General features: G+C 45.2%; 1 protein-coding gene across 9 annotated transcripts in view; it reads right to left on the bottom strand.

Moving 5' to 3' along the window:
• Positions 1-20,535, bottom strand: part of GRIP2 (glutamate receptor interacting protein 2) — a 498,925-nt gene that overhangs the window by 13,266 nt on the left and 465,124 nt on the right. For all 9 annotated transcript variants that reach the window (XM_045023870.1, XM_045023871.1, XM_045023869.1 and 6 more), the window contains 5 exons: positions 19,348-19,493; positions 18,918-19,062; positions 13,034-13,173; positions 9,092-9,268; positions 3,003-3,156 (listed from right to left, as the gene is read on the bottom strand). In XM_045023870.1, coding sequence (XP_044879805.1) covers positions 3,003-3,156; positions 9,092-9,268; positions 13,034-13,173; positions 18,918-19,062; positions 19,348-19,493 — 762 coding nt within the window. The remainder of the gene's footprint in view (positions 1-3,002; positions 3,157-9,091; positions 9,269-13,033; positions 13,174-18,917; positions 19,063-19,347; positions 19,494-20,535) is intronic.

Below are 20,535 nucleotides of genomic sequence, written 5' to 3'. Positions count from 1 at the left end.
CAGACATGGTGAGAAAATGATAAATACATTAGGTCTCTGTGAGAGTAAATAATGTAGAGAGATGTATATAAAATGATTTGCCCTGGCCTAGACAAGTCAATAACACTGCAATTAACAACACGGGGAACTTTAGAGGGCAACTCATATGACCCAGCATTTGCTTTAACTTAAGATGTATTTATCATATGGACAGTAACGAGGGGAACTGGACAATATAGTCAAATAGATCTTCTCTCTTATGTCTATGAAACAGTGGCTGCACTTAGAACATTACTACCTGTTTAAATGTTTTCACCAGATGTACCAGGGAATACTGGTACATGTGGAAGAAATCTCTCTCAAACTGCAGTGCAATACTGGGCAGATACAGACACTGCCATGATGGGGAAATCAGTATCTCCACTAGCGAGCCACTAGACATGATGTGGGAGTGCAATATTTAGACCTCTAAAGCGAATGGTAATTGAATGCACTGAAGTGGCTTGAGAGATTCATGGCAAGGGACTTATTAGCATTGTTTTGTGGGTTATGGAAGTGCCTAAAATATGCCAGGCACTGCGTAAAACAGCCCCTGAGACCAGGAACTCTCGATCTAATATCTTAAGGTCTCCAAGAAAGTCCTCTCTATATGCCATACTGAGAAACAGCAACGCATTATAAACCCAGCAGTCAGATAGTTCTACTGTCTCTAACCTCAGCAACGCTATCTTCTACCAATATTATTAGTAACTGCATGTCTAAGATTCTATCTCTGTGGTATCTGGTGACAATTTACATAGCTAAAATTGAGTCATTAACTTTTCAAATAAGAGACGCTTCTCCATCAGTCAATGCTATTTAACAAAGATCAAATATTCTATTATTTGAACACCAGTCAAAAAGCAGTTGTTTTTTTTCCATCCAATTAACTGAAGACTCCACATTTTAAAAGGCCCATTTCCAGATCCATACTAATTAAGGCCCAGGTCGTGCAAGGTTTTAAATACATGCTTAACTTAATGCACTGTGTGCGGCCCCATTGGGGTCAGTGGGACTATTCCCACTGCATAAGTTTAAGCCCACAAGTCAGTCAGTCTTTGCAGGACCAGGGCCTTAGTTTATTCCACTAGAGAGGTCCAAAATTACCCAGTGACCGATTTCATAAAAATAAACAAAAACCCCTTTAGACTAAGACTGAAACCTGCTATTATAATGCCAAAGACTCAAACTTTGCTTCCCTTCCCCTCCTCAGTCTCTTTCTTTGCTGTAAAGTTTCCGGTGAGATAGACACTCCCTACAGTTGGAGTCCCTCGCGTCTTCAATCTGTAAGTCAAATCTATCATTATAAAAATGCATTCAGAACTCTAGATTGTGGATCTTACATCACTGGCACCAATGCCTTTTCCGGGCTGGAAACAGCTGGGGTTAGATAGGTTAATTGTTTTCTCCCCAAGACGACGACATGGTCGAATTGGCCCTCTGACTTGTGCGTGTTGGTTTTCCAGAGCTGAGTCAGAATGGGTTTGGCTTCAAGAGCCATTACAAAGGCTCAAATATGGTAGCTACAGCTGTCAAGCAGCCACCCTATAGGAACCCTTAAAGCTTAACAGCCTCTGTGACGCAAGCTGTTATAGAAGGACCAAAATATATACAAAATATCAGCTACTGATGGCTTTCCTTCCAGCTTTACTATTTCTAAATAAGTGGAAATGTCCATGAGATGGTCTAATTTTTTGTTTTGACAAACAAAAATTAAAAAAAACCAAAACCAGGCAACACACACAACTATGGGGCGTCTGGAGAATGTCAAGGGCAGGATAAGTCAATGAAGTAGGAACTTCTTTCATTGCGCGTCACTCAGTGAGGGGTCAGCCCCTCTTCCCCCCCCCCCCCCCCCCCCGGGAAGCCCTGTGTAGAGCTGCCTAGCAATATTAGGGGTAGGAGCAGGGAAAAAGCAGTTGTGAATCTCAACAACAGACGTTCCATGGGAAAGTGAAGAGTAGCTTTGTTCCCTTGCACACTCAGTGTTTATTTACAGGCATTTCTGTAGCACCTGCAGTAGCCTGAGCCAAGGGATTGATTCTGCTACTCTGGGTCACCTTGACTTCTTCAGCTGGACTAACTGGTGGAAGAAGATACAACTCAAGGTGAGCCAGAGTGGGAGCAACAGGTCATTGCTTTAGGAGGTAGTGCTACCAAGTTATTCTTTCATTGTAAAGTACAGGGAAACCAGCAGTAAGGTCTGCCTCTAACAGGTAATCCACTGTTTTAGGCAACCATGAACATAACTCCAGAGGGGTTGCGATACAATTTTGTTATAACAACTGAAGACCTGCCTGCTTTAGGAAGAGATATTCTGCTGGTCTTTGAAGACCGTTTCACTGTATAATGTCCCTGGGAAACTGCAGTGTTAATACAAAGTGTCCTGCAAATGCAGTCTGAAGTGAATAATTCACGGTGCATGATCTTTATCAAAGTCTGTTGGTTAAGTTACCAATATACTACAGGTCTAATTTTAAAAAAAATAGATTACCTAACTGAAATTTGAGATTTGGTAGCAAACTGCAGTACTGCATGCACCTGATATCCCCCACTTGCATCCTACCCCCAACACACACATACTCCCAACAGTGCATAGACTTACAAATCACCTCAGGTTTGAATCTCAAAGACAAGATGGTTGAATACTGTAGACTGTCACCATGGTACCTATGGCAAGACAGGTCATCAACACCCTGCACTGTATGTGTTAAATATTGTAGATAACTGAATTCTCAGCAGGGACAACACAACTTAAGAGTTTATATGAACTGGGTGACTATTAGATTGTAGTTGGGAAGAGATTAATAGGAACTATTTTGTCCATTCTCCATCCCTGACTCAGCTGCTCCACCACACACATGTATGCACAAACACACCCTACACATTGCAAATACAATATGATGGACAACACAGTCAGTATGGACATGCACATACACACACGCCTACCCACCTCCTCCCTGCTTCTTTCAGCCCCTACATACCTGGTGGGTTTGTCCCAGTCATCTTCACTGAAGCTTCCATCCAGATAGGGATAGTTCTTCCTGGGATCCCCAGGAGGGGTGCTGTTCTTCTGCCTGCTAGATCTCCATTCATGTGGATGTAGAGCAATGCCAACAGCCTGAGGTATGTATGTACCTAGGGAAGGTGGGGAGAGAGGAAGAGAGGGGAAAAAAAATCACACTGGATTAGACAGTCATAATGAAACATTAGATCCCAGGGAAGGATGGTCATGTGGTGAAGGCACTGGATTTATTCTTTAAAAGATCTGAGTTCCATTCCAGCTCTGCCACTGACTTCCTGCATGATCTTGGGAAAGTCACTTAATCTCCCAGTGCTTGGTTTTTCCCATCTGTAAAATGGGAATTTATAATACTTCTTTCCTCCCACCCGTAGCTATGTACACAGTAGGCTCTTTGGGGCAGGGACCATCTCTTACTAGGTGTCATCTTGACTGGGGCCTTTATGTGCTACTATAATACAAATAAACAGTGAGATCAAAATAAAACCTGACCAAATATTTCTTGCTCCTCTGTTGTTTCCATCATCCCCACCTCAGCAGGCAGGAGTAACTGTGCCCATTAGTAACAGGAAAGCTGAAGGAAGATACCTATACTGTGATACTACGACTAAGAGCAAAGTTACCCTTAAGTGCTGAAGTGGGTCCAAAACTCTGCATTGCCATTGGGTCAGAACTTTTAATGTGAACCCACCTGCTGGGGTAATGCAGCCGGCAGTATGAACTGGACTATTGCCAGTTGACACTTTGTACTTGGCAGAGATCATTCTTAATGGCAGCGAATTCGGTGCAGCAATTATGTCTTGTAAAATTTCCAAAGCTGCTTAAAGGAATTTGGACACTCAATTCCCGTTACTTTTAAGGGATTTGGATGCCCGGTCCCATTTGAGAGCTCTGAAAATCCCATTGTGACAGTGCACCCCATCAGGCTTTATGGGGGGTGCTTATAAAGGTATGTATGATGTAACTGGAATAGTTTTGCTACATATGCCATGTAACATATCTTATGATCTACTGGTTATGTTCATCCTAGTTGTGTGCAGGCACCATTTGTGTGTTCAGAGTTATGAACATTGGCTGTATAATTGCTTAGTTAGAACATTTGGTCACTCCTTGGGAAAGGAATGTGCTCAATCGGGAAGCATTTAACAGACAAAAGAGCTTGGAAGACTCCAATCCACATAAGAAGTCTACCTGAGGACATTCAAGGTAGCATGTGGGTAATGGCTGCTCCCTGCAAGTCTTGAGTCATGCATGGGCAGGTGACTTGCCCATGTGATTCCAAATCTCCATTTTGTGACTGGATTCTACACAGGGTGAGGAGGGGGTCTCAACCCACAAGAGAGAGTCTATTTAAATCCCTGGGAGACCCCTCCATGTTGTCTTCAGCTGGCTAAAGAAGGAGCCTCTCCACTCCCCAGGATACTGAAAGGAAACTGGAACAAAGGACAGTGTACAAGGGGTGTGAGTGATTGCTGGACCCAGGCTAAAAGGAATAAGCACCCCCTATAAAGCCTTATGAGGTACACTGTCACACCTATTGTAGGTTAACTATTCCAGAGTCCTAATGAACACTCTCGCAGTTCACTTTAGTGTCCCAGACCCACTCTCAAGCTTCCAAATCCCCAGCTGTTGCCTCCCTCCGACGGGGAGACAGGCCCACTCCCTTCAAAGCAGGGAATTTTCAGGCTGCATAGGTCTCTGCCTTCAATGCATTTTCCACCACAAAGATGTTAGCCAAGGACACCTGCTTGCTTTCTCGTCAGACACGGTGAACAGGTGTGACAGCTATAGTTATAAAAGTAGCAAACAGCACTTCCTATGCAAGCCTACTTTATTCTGAAGGTAAAAAGCATTACATAAAACATAATAAAACAACAGAAGAACCTTCACACGTGCTAATAAGTTTGCGAGAGTTAACCCTAACCATAACATGGAGTTTTGGGAAGATCAGTCCTTCAAACCCCCACCCAAAGGTTATTTTTGTGCAGTTCATCACAGCTTCAGCTCAGAACAAGCACCCAGTCCTTCCAACCCCACCTCTCCAAAGGGGTGGCTTCAAAGGGTTCATAAAGGAGGCAGTTCATTAGCATCCCCCCCCTCCCTGGTAGAGAAGGTGCATGCAATACCACGATAACCCGTACACGATTGCATTTTTAATATGATGTACCCAAAAGGTATTAACACTAATTTAATAAAGTTTAACTTAATTCCATAAGGTTTGTTCAGGATAACACAGGATATTGTCAGTCTGCCACAGACACAAGGGAGAGAAAGCCACAAGAAGCAGGACAACACAAGTTTGGAAATAGCATCCAAATGTTGCATTTCATATCTTAAAATCCCTCATGGTGAATGGAACTCTCCTTTCAAGGAATTTATCCATGTTGATGGAATCCATTGGTTGGTACCATCAGAGTCACCTGCCTAGGTGCCATTTTGCTGCAGAAAATGTGAATTCTTGTTGGAAGAGAGTAAGGCCTGGTCTACATTTAAAAATTAGATTGACCTAGCTATGTCACTTAGGGCTGTGAAAAATGTCGTTGGGCTGTGGTTAGGTTGACCTAACCCTCGTGTAGCTGCAGCTGGGTCGATGGTGTGACCCCACAACCTCCTATTACCAAATGGCAATGGAGTGCAGAGGGGTTACAGGAATCTTGTGATTCTGACTACCACAGAATGCCATGCGAGGTCTGAAATGAACCCCGATGTCACATCAATCATCAATATCATTGTATAGACACTGAAAATATGTTCTTAAAGTCTGTCCGGGGGGATTGGTCACCAGCAAAGGCAAAAAACAGGTTCTCTGCCAGATAAGATGTTTATATGTTTACATGTAAACTGAGCATTGCCTCATTCACAATAGGTCTCCTATCACCAGTCTGAACTGAAGGCAAATGAAGGATTGTGGGGACTTCAGAAAGAAACTAATAAGGAGAGAAAATCAGCAAGGGTAGGGGAGAGAACCCCATCTGTTGGGATACATATCAAAGCTTTGCTCCACTGTATTTGGGAGGCAAACAGGATGCCCTGGTACCCTTCACTGAGGGGGAAAAAGGACAGTAGTTTTGCTTCATAGGGTCTCAGCCAGGCTTGGCTGAAAACTCTGGCGAGAGCTTTGGGTGAGATAAGCTTCTTTAGACAACTTGTCAGTTAAACTTTAGTCTTAAAAAAAAAAGTGTGTTACGATTTTGTTTGATATAGAACTATTTGTTTCCAATATTCTTTACTCGCTATACCCAAATCTCTGGTCTTTGACCATAAAACATATTCTTGTTTTCACTTTAAATATATCTGAGTGCTGTAGTGTTAAGCCAAGCGATGCTCTGGAGCTGAGTCTTACAGGCTGGTGCGTACTGGTGGGAAGAGTGGGCCTGATCGTTCTGTGAGTGTATCCATGGACAGATGAGGGGCTGGACTGTGCAGGAAACGCTTGGAATATTCGGGAGTTGGAGTGCACCTATTGCTATCTGCACAGAGAATGCGAGGCCTGCGGGGGCCTGGCAGTCAGTGCTTGTGCTGCCCGAGGCTCTTGGTTTCAGGATGCTGGTCCACAGCAGGCACAGACAAGACAGCTTCACGCTCAGGGCAGGTGATGGGGAGGTACCTCCTACCCCTGAGGAGCACCACAGATGGAAGAACTCTTCTGCAGACCTGCCTCTCAGAGAGGTAGCTTAACTATGTCAATGGGAAAACCCCTTCTGTCCATGTAGGAAGCATCTACTTTATGGCACTACAGTGGCACAGCTGCACTGCCAGAGCTATGCTGCTACAGAAGCTGTAGTTTGGACATACCTTTAGACCCTGATCCTGCAATGAGCGCCCCAGTACAGACCCCTGTGCCTGTGAAGTGGTCACTGCAGGCTCAGGGACTGCAATTTATCTGGAGGAGATATGAAGAAGTGTAACTAAAATCTACACGTGTGCCCAAAGAGCAGCAAGAGAAGCTGGTTCATAGCTAGTACAAAGCAGTATGCTTCAAAGCAGTATACCTCCTATGCGCACATTAAAGCCCCACTGATCCCATATATGATACTCCTCCTTCCCCTTCACATAGTAAAGATGAAAATATACAAGCTTCCCCTATTCCTTACGCTAAGAATAATTCTTCACATATCACGCAATTTGAGATACAAAGATTTGATGGCCCCCGAAGCAGCATAGTCGGTGACTTTTCCAAACAGAGCATTCATTGGTAATTTAGGTGCTGTCGGCAAAGGAAATAACCTCACTCGCATCCCCTCCCCACCTTCCTCACTCCCCGGCCTATTCAGTGCATTTTTCAGAGAAATTCTAGCAGCCTTTCCAAGAAAAGTTGCACGCTGCCATACACGCTTTGCCAAATCAACAGGAAGAGGTAGCGGAGCAACACATAATTAAAGGAGACTTGACCTCCTGGACAGCCAAGAGCAATGGAAATGCCGAGGGACAATGCCAGTAATTCCTATGAAAATGTCAAGGTCCATTATATTTCTTAGCTGAGTGTTCTCTGTGCTTAAAGGTTAGAGCGTTCCAGAGAGAATGCCCCAGAAACTACTTGCCAGCAGTTCACAAAAGCCGAGAGCATCAGCCATTTCCTGGGTCAGGAGAACATCATGGTCCCTTTGCCCAAACCCCTATGTTGCTAAGAGTCAAAATCCCCCCAAGTGCATTACAGCCAGAATACAGCAATATATCTGGCTGTCAACCTGGGTGTCCCTGAGCTCTGGCCTTCCATTCAGTCCCATAAGCACAAGTGTTTCTCTGGCTTTTCTCCTGGGAAATCCAACATAAAATCCTACTGCATTGGAGCCCCCTGGTGGTACGGTCATGACACAGTCTAGTGCAACAGCCTCACCCAAATCCTTCATATGGCAGAGCTATTTTGTTCAGTTAACAGCTGGGAATGGTTAAGTACAAACGGAACATGAAGTACATTTATTTAATCTGATCCTGTGCTATTATTTTGCTGAATGGGGTTCACAACCAGCCCTGTTAACCCTACCCACACACACCATGGCATCAGCAACACTTCTGGCCCTGCAGTGGGTGAGGACAAGTTCTTCACTATTACTACTCAATGCTTCTGCCCGCCAGGCATTTGAGTCTACGTCTGAGCATCCCTCTGTCCAGTATAATGCAATGAAGCATAATGCAATAAACAGAAAATACAAGAAAGTCCCCTTTAGCCAGGCTGCTTTTTGCCTCTGGCTCCATTGCCTCCAGATAGTGAGTCTCTTCTTTCGTGTTTGAGAGAGCCAATGATATTGATTTACTCTGCAGCATCTTTTGCTGTTATGCAATGGTTTCATTAAGCCCTTTCCCCCAGCGATTAGGGAAGAGATTCTAATATATTGGTTTCATTATCCCTAACACAGATATAAAGTGACATATTTGCAGAGGTTAGAAAGATCCGAAGCGATAGTCATACTTCATTGAACGAGGTATTCAGTGTGTGGTGAACCCAAGTGCTACTAATTACACAAAGAGCTTATGGATTTCAAGCAACCTTCCTTGCTACTGGCTAAGACAGATAATATTTCAAATGGATGAAAATAAACCCATGCATCAGGTATGAAAGCTATTTAAAGTGGTATAATCCAGAAGCTAAAGGACGTGGTTGGGTGTCAACAGACTTGGGTTCTATCCCCAATTCTGTCATTGACCCACTGTATGATCCTGAGCAAGTCACAACCTCTAGTGGCCTCAGTTTTCCCCATCTATAAAATGGGGATAATATTTATTTATCTTTGTAGAGGGCTTTGAGATTCTCAGGCTAAAGGCACTATCCGTGCAAAACAATAGTAGAACTAGTAATGGTAGCAAGGGCTTGCTCGGATAAGCACCCAAGTGTTGGTGACTCTTGAGCTTTTGCACGTAATTGTTCCGGAAATCTTGTTTCACATTAGGCTGAAAATACCACAAGAACAATCCTGCCCATGGTATTTCAGCAATTCAATGCCCCACTGCAACCAAGAAATCATGCAAGAGGGTCAGGCTCAGTCTAGGTTTGGGGCAGCTCTTATTATATCCAGCTTGGCTCCCACATCTACGGTAGAGACCCAGACTCACCTTGGCTTCCATAGCCTGCGTCAATGCCTGAACCATCCCAGGATTCCATAGCGCTGTCCACACTGGGGATGGTGGTGGAGTAAATGTCAGAGAGTTTGCTAGTTTTCTGAGAGTCAGTCAGTTCATCTTCTGGGTCACTCACTTCATTCATACTCCCCGACTTCTTGGGATAAGACCCTGGAACCAAAACAGGTCACTTGTTCTTATGCATTTTATTGAGTATAGATGAGACACATGTTACTTGTCAAAGACCATCAGAGACTGAAGACCTGTTCAGATAAACATCATATTTACGAAGGTGATGGGCAAGCATCAGGGAGGGGTATATGCTCAGATATTTGAGCAAGCCAGAGCAGAAAAATCCACTTCCTGCTTCTTGGAAAAACAGGCCTCCTATGAAAGGAATCACCACCCTTAACTGCAACCTTTATATTTTGCTAAAATACACTAAACTTTGCCACCAGGTGGTCAACTGGTATTAAGAGTAGATTCTTGGCCTTGCAAATCTGAGGAAACTCTTTGGAACATCTGTATCTGAGAAGGGAGTAATCTATTGGACAGTTAGGATGACTCCATACATAATATGGCTGCTCTCACAGAGCCCTAAAAAACTGGCCATCTTTTTATGTTGTGCATAAGAAACTAATCACTGGGATTTTTGGGGGGATTACAGAATGCACAGACTTCAGAGCTACACTAAATCCCCAAATCTACCCCTTCCTCCTTCTGGAGCAGGGGAGGGCAAACTACGGCCTGAGGGCCAGATCTGGCCCATGGGATTGCCAGCTCCCTGTCTGCCCTGGCCCCTTGCCACTCCTGGAAATGGCCGATACCATGTCCCTGCGGCCCCTTGGGGAGGGGAGGCACAGAGGCCTCTGTGCTCTGCCCTCGCCTGCTGGCACCGTCCCCTGAGGCTCCCATTGGCTGGGAATGGGGACCTGTGGCCAATGGGAGCTTCGGGGGTGGTACCCACAGGTGAAGGCAGTGCGCAGCGGAGCCGTCTGCCCCACCCCCAGGAGCCACTGCCGGACATGCTGGCCACCCCAGAGCTGCTCAAGGTAAGTGGCGCCTGGCTGGAGCCCACCCCTCACCCCTCTGCCCTGAGCCCCCTCCTGCACCCCGCACCCTTTGCCTTGAGCTCCTTCCTGCACACCACAACCCCCCCCCCCACATCCCCCCACACTCCCTCCTGCACCCCAACCCCCTGCCCCAGCCCTACTTTCATGGCCCTGCATACAATTTCCCCACCCAGATGTGGCCCTCGGGCCAAAAAGTTTGCCCACCCCTGTTTTGGAGGCTTTCTACACACATCATCACTGATCAGATTCACCTCAGATAGGACTATTCCCTACCAGGAAGGGGTCAGGGACTTCTTCCGCCCCTCCATGTTACTTAGATTAGACAGGGCTTCAGTGCAAACAGTTTCTAACATGGTTTGCCAGCATGGACAGGACCCAACCTCTGTTCGAACAGTGGTCTAGCATGTGAGCAGCGTTCTGGACACAATGTGGGGTTTCACTGTGTTTGAAACCATTTTAGCAAGATTATCCCAATGGGGATACAAATGCAATGTGGACAGGGAACCTAAGCCACCTGGTTAAAGTAATAAAATGCTGGAAGGTGAATATGAGTTTATTTAAATTCAAATGAACCATCCCCCATCAGAGGAGAGGGCTTGAGGAAATTCAAACTTGGATCAGGATCTGAATGTCACAGCTCAGGCAGGCCCCTCTCTCTATATTATTTTAGAGATAACAGGCCCGATTACCATTATATTACATCCCCCTTTTAGCAGAAGCTACTGATGGGATCAGTTTCTGTGTGTCATGATTTAACTTTACTTAATGCCTCATCAACTAGACAGCTTGTTAGGCTGCACCACCTCTGCCTTCCATCCCCAACATTTTACCCTCAGTGCATCAGCATTGTCTATCGAATCATAGAAGATTAGGGTTGGAAGAGACCTCAGGAGGTCATCTAGTCCAATCCCCTGCTCAAAGCAGGACCAGCCCCAACTCAATCATCCCAGCCAGGGCTTTGTCAAGCCTGACCTTAAAAAAAATCTAAGGATGGAGATTCCACTACCTCCCTAGGTAACACATTCCAGTGCTTCATCACCCTCCTAGTGAAATAGTGTTTCCTAATATCCAACCTAGACCTTCCCCGCTGCAACTTGAGACCATTGCTCCTTGTTCTGTCATCTGCCACCACTGAGAACAGCCTAGCTCCATCATCTTTGGAACCCCCCTTCAAGTAGTTGAAGTCTGCTATCAAATCCTCCTCCACTCTTCTCTTCTGCAAACTAAATAACCCCAGTTTCCTCATGAGGACAGATGACTAATTTTGCCAAGCAAAGTTTATTAGCCTTAAAAAGTCCCTGCATCCCAAGCAATAAAAGGATCACTTGCTATGATTAAGCTAAGATTACCTTGAGATTTCAATTGCACAGCCATTATACTTAGAATGTTAATGTGAAGCCACTTTTCTGACCACAACTTGGCGCTTCTTCAACTATTTCAGTGACCTACAGAGAAAGCACCCACAGAGCATCATGGGGAAAAGGTTTGTTTTGGAGAAGGTCCTAGAAGTTTGGCCAAGCAGATTGATGCTGGACTCAGACTTGGGACACCTGGGTTTAATTCCCTGATCTGCCACTGTTTCGCAGGGTGACCTCGAACAAGTCACAGCTCTCCCGATGCCTCAGCTTTCCCATCTGTAAAATGGGAATGATGATACTGACCTCCTTTGTAAAGTACTTTGAAATCTACAGAAAAGAGATAAGTAAGAGCAAGGTACTATTATTATTATTTTGTCAAACCTCTTGGACTTGCAAATCTAGGCTGGAATAGGCTTCCTTGGAAGAGTTTCTGATGTTTCCTGCTATTAAGTAGAACAGGAAGAAACTGTCTCTCCCATGGCACTTCCATATCTGGCTCCAGCCAGACCTACAAAGTGCAAAGGCATGATAAGGCAATACGTAATATGGGAAAGGGAAGGGGGGAAATTAGAGACTGGTCACAATATTTTTGCATATGGATGGGAGGAGTTGTGTGGTTTGCATTTGGCAGGGGACCTAGAGAAGAAAATATATATTTTTTAAACTTACCCAGATTAATATTTTTTTTTAGCAAGGACAAGATAATCAATTTTAAAAATGACCTGTCTGTCCTATATACGCCTCCTCCTCCTTTGATGCTACATCAGAGTGGAATGACTACAAAGCTACACAGAGGTAAGTAGGTGGGAGGATTCTAATGTAAAAGGAAAGTAGCTTTGAAGATCTTAGGACCACATGCCAGGAGACGTTTTTAAAGGATAACAGCCAGTGTGACACCGAGTCAGTTTCAAAAGGAAGAGTTAAAGGTTGTTTTTCCAGAAACTACACCTGCTAATTTTTGTAGCTTTACAAAAAAAAAAAAAAAATCACATTTTTAATTTTAAAAAGATTCCTCTCCGCCCTCCCTTTTGCAGTGTGAGACACCCACACAGATGAGGAAACTATGAAACCACTGACACACAAAGTGCTATCTTGAAAAGTACATTTTAACTAAATTATACATTTCCCATCTAATCTCTTTTCATCTCTAGTCAGTTTAGGTGTTACTTGGAGTAGCAGCAAGTTAACATTTGCAAACCGAGGTGCAATTTTTATTGCTGATTGTGTCCCTTTATATATTATATATTTTTAAATAAATATTTTACTTTTAGTAATTATTTTCCCCAAAATTGCTCCCCAGGCCTTTCTTTTCAGATCTGAATATATGGGCTTTGCAGGACATTTTGCCCCCTAGACAGCCAGGTAGTAGAAAACCAGGGTGTGGAATTAAATCCAGATTCTCCTATAGCATTGCAGAACACTACCTATTACATCATGAGGCCAACCTCATTTCTACCGTAGCTGTAGACTTTGGACAAAAAGGTTGCAAAGGCTTCTGCCCTTACTTTCGGTTTGTTTCTTGATCTTCAGCGTTACAGTCTCTCCTGCCATTTGGAGTAGGTGGATGGCTTCACTGAGTGGTTTGCCCTTGAGACTCACATTATTAATAGCTAATATCCGGTCACCCACATGGATTGCTCCAGTCCTAAAGAGGAAAGACACAAAGTTAGAAACTTTAAGGAAGGCTGCTGTCTTCCCTAATATAAAAGGCCGTCAACAGATTGCTTTAAAATAATGGCGAACTAGCCTTCAGTACTTTATAAGAGCAGGGACAGCATCTTCTTGTATGTGTGGAGAGTGTCTATCATATTATGGCTGGCAGCAGAATACTAAATCAAACATCACTAGGAATCTCTCTATAGAACGGCCGAGTCTCCAGAATAGCTGTGAATCTGTAAGAGTGCAAATGAAGTTCAGCTTTTAAAATTGGCAGCTCCTATAACTAAGTCAAGTCTATATGAAAAGGACACAAGCATTCCCAGCGTGTGATTTTTGTGAATACACATGCATGCAACTTTTAATATTTCTTTCCACATTCATGGAAAGAACACAGAGGAAGGCAAAACCAAAGACAAAGCAAATGACTTTCAAAATTCAAACCAACGTATGTGCAAATTGTTTTGCTTGGCTAGCTGAGTTACCGGCCTTGATTCAACAAAGCAGGTGACTTGATTTTAAGTCCATCCCTAAGCAAAAAGGACTTGTGGACATGTACTTAGATGAGTGAGGACCACAGTGCCGAGCTTCTACTGGAAGACACTTGGTTACAACTCTAAAAAAGTTTTTCCATTGTTAACATCTGCGATCCAAGTTTTCAGACTTGAGAAATGACTACAGTTGGCTTCAGCTTATTGATTACACACTGTGGAAGCAATAATGAATCATGCCAAGTCTCACTCTTTATTGCTCAATTATTGCATTACTAATCTACAACAGTGACACACATTCACTTCGCATCTGCCACCGATTGTTGTGCTGGCTGGCAGCTCTAGTAACTGTGGGAAATACAGCAATATACTCACCCCAACAACCGGCAACTGGGAGGGAAGATCTAGGTGCTTGTTGGTTCTTACTTATGGTACCAATGTTAATGCTACCTAATGATAAAAATCAAAGGAGAAGCTTCTTTCCCCAGCAGTTCCACAATTTTTGGCCATATCATGGGAAGCTCATGTGACTGAATCAGAAAGAATGCAAGTCTGGATCATCACACCTTTCCATCACAGCTGGAGTTCGCAGCTAGGTCACTTCCATTCATTTAGTAAATTACATTTGACTGTAGTTCCTCTAAATACAAGCCTTTTGCACTTTGCCAGCTACGACAAGAGCAGATACTTATCTCCTCCTTTAAAATCACATGCTGTTACAGTGAGGACAAATGAAAGTTGAAAACCACCACCTGTCAGTTTTAAAAATGTATTTTACAATCGCAAAGGTGCAAAATTAAGCCATATTTTAGGTAAGAATTTTCAGCTGAAGTACACTATTTCTCTAACTGGCCCCTAGATGTCACTATAGTTCCACTCAAGTTCCTCTGAAAAACGCTTAGGGAAAAATTGAAGTCATTCAAGTAAATTACCGATTCAAACTGGATCTGGAGTGTCTGCCTTAAAAGTTTCATCTATACAGCCAAATAAAAAAAAAATAAAAAATTAAATGGTGGCACATTACAGCAGACACTTAACTTGCTACAGTAGTTCTAACACTTAGAAACAACCTTTCCTAGCAATGAAATCAATCACTGAACCATGAATGGGACAAAATTCCCCCCTCCCACCCACACCAAAAACCCAGCCAGAAGCAATCTGAGTAATGCAACTATTGTTCAGCATGTATAAATTGGTTAAATGGCTCAGCAGAAGGAAGAAAAAAAGTCACAGTTAGCAAGGTCTTTTCCTCAAGTATTAGGAAAAATAAATCAAAACACTCAGACTACCTTGGGTGTGGAGACGGCCTAACCAAAGGCTTCCTCCTAAGCAGCCGCTGATCTAGCCTGTCCCATAAGCACTTGTGCAAGGGAGAGGGAAGCTGAGCTGGAGCTAACTCCTTGTTAACCAGGGAGCATAGACAGATTCATAGACTTTAAGGTCAGAAGGGACCATTATGATCATCTAGTCCAGTGGTCCCCAACGCGGTGCCTGCGGGTGCCATGGCGCCCGCAGGGGCATCTTAATGCGCCTGCGCCCCGGCCCCCGGGAAAGCACCCGCCGAAATGCCGCCGAATTTCAGTGGCATTTTGGTGGGGACGCCTCTCGATAACGACACTTGTCGCTGACAAGTGACATCATCGAGAGGCGTCACTCCCGAATTTCGGCGGCGATGCCTCTCAATGACGTCACTTGTCGACAGCAGGGCGGCATTTCGGCGGGTGTTCCACCGCCATAGTGGTCCTTCGTCTGGCGGGCGCCAGACGAAAAGGTTGGGGACCACTGATCTAGTCTGAACTCCTGCACAATGCAGGCCACAGAATCTCACCCACCCACTCCTGTAACAAACCCCTAACCTATGTTTGGAGTTATTGAAGTCCTCAAACCGTGGTTTAAAGACTTCAAGGTACAGAGAATCCTCCAGCAAGTGACCCGTGCCCCACGCTGCAGAGGAAGGAGAAAAACCTCCAGGGCCTCTGCCAATCTGCCCTGGAGGAAAATTCTTTCCCGACCCCAAATATGGCGATCAGCTAAACCCTGAGCATGTGGGCAAGACTCACCCGCCAGCACCCAGGATGTAGGTCCTGCTACCCTGTCTCACACACCCCTATTTATTGTGAATCATGCTACCCTCTCTTTTAATGCTGCTCCAGTGCAAAACAGTCTAAAGGGTTTCTGCTGACGACACGATAGATATCTGCTGCCAGAACCAAGACATAGAGGACTGGTTTGCAGTGATAGGGTCGTGGCTCTAGCAGTGGTCTGATGTGGATCTGAGGCAAGGCAGCTTTGCACTCCACCAGAGGGTATTCGAAGAGCCCATGCAAACCTGAAAATTCTGGCAGTGAGACACACAACACTTCCTGGTGACCGATTTAAACCCTGGCCAGGATCTCACCCAAGCAGTGCTGACCTGACATGAGCGCTCACCGTTGTGTGCGTTTCAGGGTGGGGAGAAAGCACTGCATTCCCACAGACTGTGACTGCCCTTGGGTAGTGCAGCTGTGCTAACAGGCATAAGGATTAATGGTGGGAGACAGCTGTTGCTTCACAATGACCCTGAGTCCTCCTCTGTAAGGTTTATACCAAATCAGACATTTGCAACATAAAAATACTCAAGGTTGAGATAACACTAGTCACTTGAATCTGGAGCCTTCTAAACCCAGCCAGACAGTCAGTCGCCCGGTATGACATACATATGGCAGATCCTAGAGGACACTCTGCCTTCCCCATTATCCAGAAATCAGTAGCAGCTGCAGTCTGACTATGAGCCAAATCGGCCAGAACGTCTCCATTGTGATCACAGGAAACACATCCACTGCATGATGTGATGTCTACCGAGCGGCACGCTGTGCTTCTGCAAAAGCTATATACATAGGCTTGAGCTTAGCTCTGAATTTGCTATAAACCTATGGTATGTCTTCTGGGGGCCCAGCTCATTTCCAAGAGGCATCGCGCTAAGGAGGAAGGGAAGGAGGATTGCTGGATGCTGGGAGAGGGGGCAGAACAGGATGCTTGGGATTAGCTATTCCCATCCTCCTCCTTCTCCCTGTCGCCCCCGCCTCCCCAGATGTGACCTGGCAATGCCTCCCTCCGCTCCTAACTTCCTAGCCCCTCTATTGTTTTGGGAAGGGCATCTTAGAACAATAATATTCGCCCTAACCTCCTGGCAGACTTCATCCCAATCATTCCCTAAAGGAAGCCAAGGTTACACAGAGAAGTCCCTGCTGTGACTTTTCTATTTTATATCTACGCTGCTGCTATGGACAGGCATTTCTTTGCTAGATTGCTACAGTATACACACTAAATGACTCCACCGCTCTTCTCAAAGGTTTTTATTTCTTGCTTTGTGCCAGTACCAATCAGAATTCAATATCACTGCAGCACTTGCCCGCCCCTGTGTGACATACAGATCTTTACCAATCAGCTGTGCACATCTCTGAGGAGAGAGGGGAACAGCCAGGAATGCTGTTTAAGGGAAGAGAAAACATTATGGGTATAAGACCAGTGTGTGCTGATCCCAACAGTATTCCAGCTTCTCATACCAACGCTACTTTATGCTGTGCAGAATGGTCCGGCTTCCAAAAACAATGCAGAGTTTTTAGCCTGAAAAAGGAGAAAAATGCCAGAGTCCATCAAGTTCACTGAGGACGTTGCTACTGATTTTCATTTTACATGGAAGACACATGGCTGCTATGATGGGCTGCAGCATAAAATCCAAAAATAAACAAAACAAATTAAATCAAGAGGTAGATAAAGCCTTTGGATATAGCAATTTAATTCCACGTCTCTCTCTCCCCTTCTTTCCCAGAGCACAGAATTGATTTGCCTTCTGTACAAAATGAAGCACATTGTTGGAAACATTTAGCTGGTACCTGCCAAGTGAAAATGAACGTCTGAGGTAAGCAGAGAATTTATGTGCAGAATTTCTCTAAAAAACCCAGCTGCAGGAGAAAATTTGCCACAGAAAGAAAGATGAACAGAGTTCAGATCTGGGGTGCAGGGTTTTGATTTATGCCAGCCCTTAGCACCTGCGCACCCTCCCTAACTTGGAGACTCATGTTTTGATGCTTGCTGCAGCTCTACCTTTCATGCAATAGGGGGCGCTGCAATCCTACAGAAAGTAGTCAACAAGCAGGTGGGGTGCGGAATACCTATACTTACCTACGCTCCAACATAAGAAGAAGAAATTAATTAAGATACAAAGTGTAATTCAACTCCACCTTAAATTTACAGAAGGAACAATTTATATTCTGAGCAGCCTCAACTCCCCTCCCCATAATTATTTAGGTTGCCCCCACCCTTCTCTCCATCTTATTGGTTGTTAGAACCAAAATAGCAGCTGTATTTACCTTGTTAAAGAGTGTACCTACTGTAGTGCTGTCCAAATCTAGACCTAACCAGCAACAAAATGAGCAGGCCCATTCACATTTGGATCCAGCATTTCAACCAAAATAATGGAAATCTAGCAGGAACAGTGGCAAAGGTTTCTGGGATTTGTAGCTTCAGCAGGTGGTACTAGCAGCAGGGAGTGCTGCTACCACCCTCATGTGTGTTTAGGCAGAATCTCCAGAAACATCTCCCCAGATGAGACGAGGTGGTGGTAGCCCGAGCTGACAGGGCAGTCTCCTAATAGAAGGGGAGGTGGAACTAAAATGGAACCACAGATGGGATTTCGGGGATGGTGCTCCTGCTGGTTGCCAGGTGCACACCGTGTAGGGACCTCAGAGGCATGAGTGGAGAGCCCTACATATATGTAGGTATGATAATACTTTGCACCACTATAGCACCTTTCCTCTGCAAAGGTAGGCCTCGGGACTCTATGGACGAGACACATTCAGAGCACATTAGACCAAAGAAACATCCCTTCCGTTGCTCCTTTTTAAATTTTGCAATACATCACGACCCCCTCCAGCTTCCACCGTAAACCTCCTCCCTGCTGGGGTTCCTTTGCACCAGAGACAACGTGTGCATATAGGGAGCCACATGTCCCCCCATGATTGCTCAGTCACATGGTATGGCCAGGCCCTCTCCCTGCGGGGCAGCTGAGCAGCAAGGGGCAAGGAGAGGCAGCTGCTTTAACTGTGCTGGGAGAGACAGGAGGAAGAGCTGGGAGCTACAGGGAGGGGCTGCTTCTTTCCAGGAAGAGGGGCGCTGTCTGGGGGGGGCAGGACTCAGCTATTCCAGGGTCGTGTGCCCCCCACCATCAGCAGGCAAGGGTTGTCTTTGCTTTGCACCTCACCTTTCAGCCAGCCCTCGTTTGGTCAGGCCTGAAATGACGATCGGATCAAAAGGTTCCTCTGTTCCGGAGATCGTTATTCCCAGAGGGCCGCCGTACCGCTTTAGCTCTACCGTGTAAATAATAGCACCGGTCGTCTCCTGCTCATCTGAAATGGGAAACAGGGAGGCTGGAAAGTATTTTAAAAATAAATAAGCCACGAGGAAAGCTCAGAACATTTAGAGGCGAAATCCTGAGGTCTCCTGCTGTGCACAGGATGAGCAGGATTTAAGCTTTCCATGCCATATTTAAAAGAAGGGGGGGAAGATGCTCTATAATCAACTGGAAAGTGGTCAGCAGACTGACTGCCAGCCTCATCTTTGTTCTTTCGCATTATGTCTGGGCAAATGTCATTAATATGGTCAGACGGTGCTTTGCGTCAGGATTTCTATACCAGAGTTATCTTCATCCTTCCTAATCTTCAGTTTGACTAGGTCTTCGCACTGCCTTAGAATCTGCACTGCATCCTCCATTGAGCAGTTGTCAAGTCGGATGTTATCGATGGCTAACAGCTTATCCCCCGGCTCCAAGGTGCCTGTTCTGTGTGGAAAAGAACAAAAAACGGTCGTTTCTGTTAACCTTTCAGATCTTCTGACCATTCGTTCATTTTAGGGATTAAGGCAACAATATTGCCTTTTATCCTCCAAGACCACCTAGAAACGCCCATCGGGGCAATAGCGTGTGGGTGCAATACCTGGGTCAATCTAGAGCTGTGTAAAAATATTCACATCCAACCCCACACCTGCTTGGAACAGACCACTTGTGCCCAATTTGAGGCACTGTGTAGGGGCCTGACGTTCAGTGCTTTTCCAGAAGCAGCCCTCTTCAAAATGATCTCAGAAGCTGCATGTCCAAGAGCACTAGTCCTTTTGGTAGCCTTGGTTTAGATGAGTTCAGGCCCAGGTTCATAAAGGTTTAGCTAATAAAGGTTCAGGTTACACACCAGTTGAGATGCACCACTGCTTCTCTCCCCCCACAATAGCTACCCCTATATCTTAGTGGCCTCCTTTTTTTCCGCCCCCCCATAAGACAGCCAAGGTAAGGAGTAAGGCCCCTCACTGGACGGCAGATGGTGAACAGTGATTGGATGTGTGGAGGAGTGGGAAGAGACCTATTTGAGAGGCTAGGATTTATTTCATTTGTGCTCCACTGAAGCTGCAGCGGTTTGCTGCAGCAACACTCAGCATTAAAACCCCTTTGAGAACTGAACCCGGCACGGTTTGCATAGACCAAGTAATCCACAGTGAAAACTTCTCCAAAAAGAGCACTTCCAGGGCAGCTTGGGAAGGAGTTTGGAACCAGCTGGTCTTCGAGAAATAGACCACTCCCAGATTTATATATAAAACTCTGCCAATGTCCTCAGAACATCACTTAACTCTACGGAAGGGAACACTACTCTGTTCACCTGTGCAGGAGATGCTTGCACATTGGGACAGAGTGACGGACAAGGCATGACACTTCATGCATTGTGTCTGACGAGCCACCTTTACTGACTGCGTTGCCCTTAAATAGAGAGAAGGGGAGGTAAACATCCATGTACAGAGGGGCCAGTTGAACAGCTTTGGCTCAAGATCCAGAGCTA

Source organism: Mauremys mutica, chromosome 7 (assembly GCF_020497125.1).
Source record: "Mauremys mutica isolate MM-2020 ecotype Southern chromosome 7, ASM2049712v1, whole genome shotgun sequence".
NCBI lineage: Eukaryota > Metazoa > Chordata > Testudines > Geoemydidae > Mauremys > Mauremys mutica.
The sequence above is the reverse complement of the archived record's forward strand: the minus strand, read 5'-3'. Positions and strand labels throughout refer to the sequence as shown.